At 45.6% G+C, this 6356-nt stretch overlaps 1 protein-coding gene across 1 annotated transcript in view; it reads left to right on the top strand.

Moving 5' to 3' along the window:
* The first annotated feature begins 614 nt into the window (after window positions 1-614).
* vps45 (vacuolar protein sorting 45 homolog) overlaps window positions 615-6356 on the top strand; it is a 7746-nt gene continuing 2004 nt past the window's right edge. Inside the window, exons 1-12 of the mRNA XM_056400325.1 lie at window positions 615-864; window positions 1922-2056; window positions 2162-2222; window positions 2824-2903; window positions 3382-3450; window positions 3786-3923; window positions 4103-4213; window positions 4625-4759; window positions 5136-5249; window positions 5441-5608; window positions 5984-6142; window positions 6343-6356. The exon at window positions 6343-6356 is cut by the window's right edge and continues 94 nt beyond it. Coding sequence (XP_056256300.1) covers window positions 772-864; window positions 1922-2056; window positions 2162-2222; window positions 2824-2903; window positions 3382-3450; window positions 3786-3923; window positions 4103-4213; window positions 4625-4759; window positions 5136-5249; window positions 5441-5608; window positions 5984-6142; window positions 6343-6356 — 1277 coding nt within the window. The 5' untranslated portion in view covers window positions 615-771. The remainder of the gene's footprint in view (window positions 865-1921; window positions 2057-2161; window positions 2223-2823; window positions 2904-3381; window positions 3451-3785; window positions 3924-4102; window positions 4214-4624; window positions 4760-5135; window positions 5250-5440; window positions 5609-5983; window positions 6143-6342) is intronic.

The raw sequence follows: 6356 nt of genomic DNA, 5'->3' as shown, positions 1-6356 counted from the left end.
AACTCTTCACAGTGATGCTAGTTAGCTACTCTGGCTAGCTTTGTGTTAACCTAACCATGTCCCAAGTGAAAAATCATTTAATAAGAAAGATAATGGTTTATGACAGCTGTAGTTTGTGGTTCCAGATTAATACAAATTTTACATACAGATCATAACACACAGCTGATAAAATAAGAGACATCGTTGTAACATTAATCTGTTGAATGTGTATAAAAGGTTGCCTCTGATACACTGTCCAGTTTATTAGGAACACCAGCTGAACTGAGTCTGAGTCTCACTCTGGTCAACAGCCCTGTAATAAATCCTCTTTCTCGAAGGTGATGGTGTTCAGTTTTTTACTAGATCTGTTTCACAGGTGTTGATTCACCTGTGTGATCATTGTGGAGGCTGTAGTTTGTGCTGCTATTGAATTGTAGTTCTGTTATTCAGCCTCCCCTCATTGATATAAATGGGGTGGATTTGTCAGAAGCTGTTGCACTGTTTAAAGATTACTTTTCTATATGTATGTCGGCTACATTTAGCTTATACCTTATAAACTGTAAAAAAAAACAAAAAAACAAACAAAAAAAACGCTTACTACGTATTGACACAGGTCCCGTGCGTGTGACGTAATGCCGTGACGGACCCGGAAACCCTCCTGCAGCTTGTTGTCGCAGCTCAGCTGATTTTTGTCCTGGACCGTGAAACACAGACTCTCACACGGTAAAGGACGGTACCGGACGGTAACACAGCTGCTTCTTCTCGGCTCTTAGTGGTTGTGTTGTCGCCACCATGAACGTGACGCTCGCGGTGAAGCAGTACATCTCTAAGATGGTGGAGAGCAGCGGGCCCGGGATGAAGGTGCTGCTGATGGACAGAGAGACGGTGAGACACCGGGACCAGGACCGTCTGCTCGTCCTGGTTCTGTACAGCCCGTAGACACAGTGATAATCTAAGTGATATTCACAGTCCCGTTCTGGTCCCAGTCAGACTGCTCTGTTCTGGATGGACAGTGTTGACTCAGTGGGAAGTCCTGGTCCGGGTGTGTTGTTGTGTGTTGAGTGGTTAATAATGTAGTTTTCTTTGTTTAAATGTCCGCACCGATCACTTTATTAGGAGCACCACACTAACATTGGGTAGTTCCTCCTTTGCTTTCAAACAGCCTCAGTTCTTCGTGTTATGGATCCGCTAGATATCGTAAACTTTCCTCTGAGACTCTGCTCCATGTTGACATCACTGCACCACAGCATTTCTGCTCAGTTATCAGCTGCACATTCAGGCTGCCAATCTGCTGTTTAACCAGGATGGAAGATGGTAAACTGTGGCAATGAAGGGATTCACATGGTCAGCAACAACACTCAGATAGACTGTGGCATTCAAACCATGATTGATTGGTACTAAGGGACCTGGATAATGATGTCAACATGACTAAGAATGATTACTTTAGCTAGGCAGGACTAGAGTTCAGTATAGTACGACCTGGTGTAGCTGATGGTCAGTCTTGTGTGAAAGTGTAAAAGCTCAGATTGAAACTTTATATACAACAATTTCTCTTTCACTTTGGTGGAGAATGAAGTCTAGAGTTGGTGTTGAGTTCTGTAAAAGTTACAAACATCTGGCTCTGGTTGATGTGGTGGAGGTTGACTACGTTGATGACCTGTGCTTGCTGACTACACTACGATCTGCATTTAAATAAACATGCCTTGAGAAAAGTCCTCTGACTTCAATCAGGTCAGGTTTGTATTGTTGATTTACCTGCTGCTGCTGCTGCTGCTGCTGCTGCTGTCAGATAGATCAAACCAACAGGTGCAATCATGTCCACACAGGATGGTTTCATGTCTCTCTGGATCTGCTGTGTAACTTACACAGATACAGTATTTAACGAGTGTGTGTGTGTGTGTGTGTGTGTGTGTGTGTGTGTGTGTGTGTGTGTGTGTCACAGACCAGCATAGTGAGTGTGGTGTACACTCAGTCTGAGATCCTGCAGAAGGAGGTTTACCTCTTTGAGCGGATCGACTCTCAGAACAGAGACAGCATGAAACACCTGAAGGCCATCTGCTTCCTCAGACCCACTAAGGTACGAGACCTGATCCCACTGCTTCTGTGTGATGACATTATACATGATGATCGTTATAATCTCCACTGTAGCTGTAACTAAATCTCTAGAGTGTGTTTTCTGCAGGAGAACGTAGAACATCTGATCCAAGAGCTGAGGAGACCAAAGTACAGCGTCTACTTCATCTGTAAGTTTCTTTTTGTCAAACCTGGTCATCCTCGTCAGAGGAGACATGTTGATCTGGTTCAGTGTAACTTCACTTTCTGAGGATATCATTATCTCTGATGTCCCTCCAGAATAAACTTCCAGCAATCCACTTAGAAACTAGAGAGAAAAGGCTGCAGAACTTCATTCAGAGTCGTCGTGTTTTTAAGCTTTCTTCAGTATCGCAATGATCCAGTGATAGTTGACTGTACGTCCATGATACACTACAAACAGGAGCTGATCACAGCTGATTCTGTTAATGTTTTTTTTTTTTTTTTTTTTTTTACGTTAAAGGGACAGTTCAAACAAAAACACCTGCTCTGTTATATCCCAGTAGACAGACACTTCTGGTTTCACGTGCTGAGGATTCTGACACTCGTTGATGGAGCAGAGTTTGGTTTGTGCTGCTCAAAGCATCACAAGCACGTTCATAAAACCCAGCAGAGACATGTGTCTCAGGTTAATCCACCTCCAGTCTGACAGCATAGGACCAATATCTCCTAATGTTAATGGTTATTTAATGTTAAATCCTTGTCTGACTCTGACTCTGTGTGTGTGTGTGTGTGTGTGTGTGTGTGTTTCAGACTTCAGTAATGTGATCAGTAAGAGTGAGATCAAAGCTCTGGCTGAAGCTGATGAACAGGAAGTGGTGGCTGAAGTCCAGGTGAGTCTCAGGTCCTACCTGAGTGAAACAGTCTGTGTGTAACACATGTGGTTAGATTAGCGCCATGATGTGATCTTAACAACATGTTGATAAGATTAATGCTGATTTAAAAGTATGAATAACTGTAACACTGCAGTTTCATCATTTGGTTTGAGTCTCTTCAGTGAAGGTTAAACTCTCTGGTTTGTAAGTTCAGTTTCTAACAGAGTCCTCAGCTTCTCCTCAGTAACACATTCATAGAGCGACTGGTGAAAGGTCACGGCTCCACACAGAGGTGGTGGTGTTAGTTCAGACGTGTCTGTAAACGACTGATCAGGTTTTAACTTCAGAAACTACAGTTGGAAACAATGACATCAGCACCTGAGTTCTAACCTCCTCCTGGGAGTTGTAGTTCTTCTGAGTTTAACTGTGTGTGTGTGTGTGTGTGTGTGTGTGTGTGTGTGTGTGTGTGTGTGTGTGTGTGTGTGTGTGTCTGCAGGAGTTTTATGGAGATTTCATCGCGGTGAATCCTCACCTGTTCTCTCTCAACTTACATGGAGTTGCCAGGGTAAGAACCCAGACCTGTCTGTGTTTGTTCAGTGTGACTCTGTGTGGACGAGTTCAGTGTGTGTGAAACACGGTGAGTGTGTGACAGTGTGGGTTTGTTGTCGTACTCACCTGTCCGACCCCGGAGAGGTCCTCCACGACCTGCAGCAGGTTCATCTCCTCTGCTCGTCCACTCTCACAGTGAAGTCTAACCAGTCCACCACAGTCCTCACATCAGAGTAGTCAGACCTCATGTTAGTCCATCAGTCTACCAACATGTTATCACTGGGTCAGTATTGATTATTTATGGTAGGCTGATGAGCAGAGAGTAATTGTGTGTCTCTCCATGTCTGTCAGGGCCGGAGCTGGGAGCCCTCCATGTTGTCTCGCTGCACTCAGGGTCTGACCTCCGTCCTCCTCGCTCTGAAGAAGTGTCCAATGATCCGCTACCAGCTGTCCTCGGACATGTCCAAGCGCCTGGCCGAGAGCGTCAAGGTTTCCATGGCAACAACACTCTCATCACACATGAATTCATGAAGTAGTATTGGAATATTTTGACAGTGTAGTACTGTAGTATTTTCACTGTGCAGTAGAGGGGGAGAGTACCTCCTCCTCCGCCTCCCTGCTGTCCACATTAATGTTTCACCCTGTCACCTCCATCACTCTGTCATCAGCAAATCATCACCAAGGAGTACGAGCTGTTTGACTTCAGGAAGACCGAGGTTCCTCCTCTGCTGCTGATCCTCGACCGCAGTGATGATGCCATCACACCTCTGCTCAACCAGGTGACAAATCACGTCGCTCTGCACCATGACATCATCAGGTTTTAAAGTAACAACTTTATTCCCTCCTGTTTTTTACTCAGGGGACGTTTTGTTCTCCTTCTTTGGAGGAAGTGACCTCAGACTTTATGTTGTTATGTTTTAAAAGCTGATGATGTCACATACACTGAGCTACGGAGGCCTGGTGGTGTCACTATGATTCATGGGCTCATAACGATTATTTTTTATAAATAATATTATAATAAATAAAATATTATTTTGTAATTACAAAGTTTTTTTGCACTTATGTAACACAGTATGACATATTTTTTTGTAATTATGAGCGAAAACTTTCTTTTTCTTGGTGAATGCAGTGATCTTCTGTGTTGTCAATAAAACGTCTCTCTGTTCACGCTGTGTCGTCCCGTCCTGTAGTGGACCTACCAGGCCATGGTCCACGAGCTGCTGGGTCTGAACAACAACAGGATCGACCTGTCCAGGGTCCCGGGGATCAACAAAGACCTGAGAGAGGTGGTCCTGTCTGCGGAGAACGACGAGTTCTACGCCAACGTGAGTCTGAAGACACAAAAACACCAATGACATGACGGATCAGCAGCGTCTCAGATCAGGGAACAGGGACTGGAGCGCACTGAGCAAACACACCAGCATTACTGTGATGAAACGTCAGTATCAAAGGCTGCAGATGGATCAGTGTTTCCAGAATCAGGATCTGGTCTCAGTTAGGGTCTTCATGTTGTTCTGGTGGTCACAACACAAAACACTGAACATTATTACCACACAACATCAGACATGTGGCCAAACGTATGTGGACAGTGTGCGAAGGATCTGGTTTGGTTACAGATGTTGGAAGTGTCCTGTGGACATACTCAGATACAGTATTTAATGTGTGTGTGTGTGTGTGTGTGTGTGTCTGTGTCTGTGCTAGAACCTGTACCTGAACTTTGGAGAGATCGGCACCAACATAAAGAACCTGATGGAGGATTTCCAGAGGAAGAGACCCAAAGGACAACAGAGGCTGGAGTCCATCTCTGACATGAAGGTCTGGCACAGCTGAGGGGTCTGAGGGGGTTCTGGTTCAGGTCCACAGATCATCAGATTTAGCAGATGTTTGACATGTTCTCTTCAGAATATTTTAGTTTTATCCAAAAACACTTTACCCTCAGACGCACACAGACACAGAGCAGGAACTGCTGCAGCAGGGAGGCTGACGTCTCTGGTTGTCCTCTGCAGGCCTTTGTAGACAACTACCCTCAGTTTAAAAAGATGTCGGGCACCGTGTCAAAACACGTGACAGTGGTGGGGGAGCTGTCTCGGCTGGTGTCGGAGCGTCAGCTGATGGAGGTCTCGGAGGTGGAGCAGGAGCTGGCCTGTCAGAACGACCACTCCAACGCCCAGCAGGTAACAGGCTGAATGCACCTGTACAGTTCACTGACCTATAGCAGCATCACATCTTTATCTTTTCATGAAAAGTATGTAATGAAGACAAAAAGGAAGTCTCTTTTGTCAAACTACATGTGGAAACACCAGCGAGTCAAGTCACTGGTCCAACATACATTTTATTAAAGCTGCATGTAATTCCTGTAGATGTGATCACAGGTGCGCCACCTGCTGGCCATTTCTGCCTAACGCACCTCTGACCAGTGGTGGGGACGTCTCTCTACCGCCCCCTGCAGCCGGGACCTTTTGCCTTTTGTTCTTTCTTCTGAGTCAGAGCCATAGCTCAGCAGCTGACTCCTCAGTGAGACCCTGTCTGTTGTGTTTCCTGTTGTTCAGAGTGTACGTCGTCTGCTGCAGAACCCTCGTCTCTCAGAGCTGGACGCCGTCCGCCTCGTCATGCTGTACGCTCTGAGATACGAGCGGCACAGCAGCAGCATCCTGCCGTCATTGATGGACGAGCTGAGCAGGAGAGGAGTGTCTGAACGACACCGCAGGGTAATGATGTCATTAACAATACTCAGCTCTGATTGGACGGTTTAAGCTAAACTAGCCAAACTAACCAGACTAACATGGTTCACCTGACTCACAGCTATAGACCTGATCAGCCAACGTTAGAACCAGTTACCTGTTTTAAGACCCTGAACATATCAGAGTCCTGTGGCCTGGACAGAGTCTAAACGTGTCCCCTCTCTCAGATGGTTCAGTCTGT

Source organism: Seriola aureovittata, chromosome 16, assembly GCF_021018895.1.
Source record: "Seriola aureovittata isolate HTS-2021-v1 ecotype China chromosome 16, ASM2101889v1, whole genome shotgun sequence".
Classification (NCBI taxonomy): domain Eukaryota; kingdom Metazoa; phylum Chordata; class Actinopteri; order Carangiformes; family Carangidae; genus Seriola; species Seriola aureovittata.
Note: the sequence above shows the minus strand (reverse complement) of the source record. Positions and strands in the feature narration are given on the sequence as shown.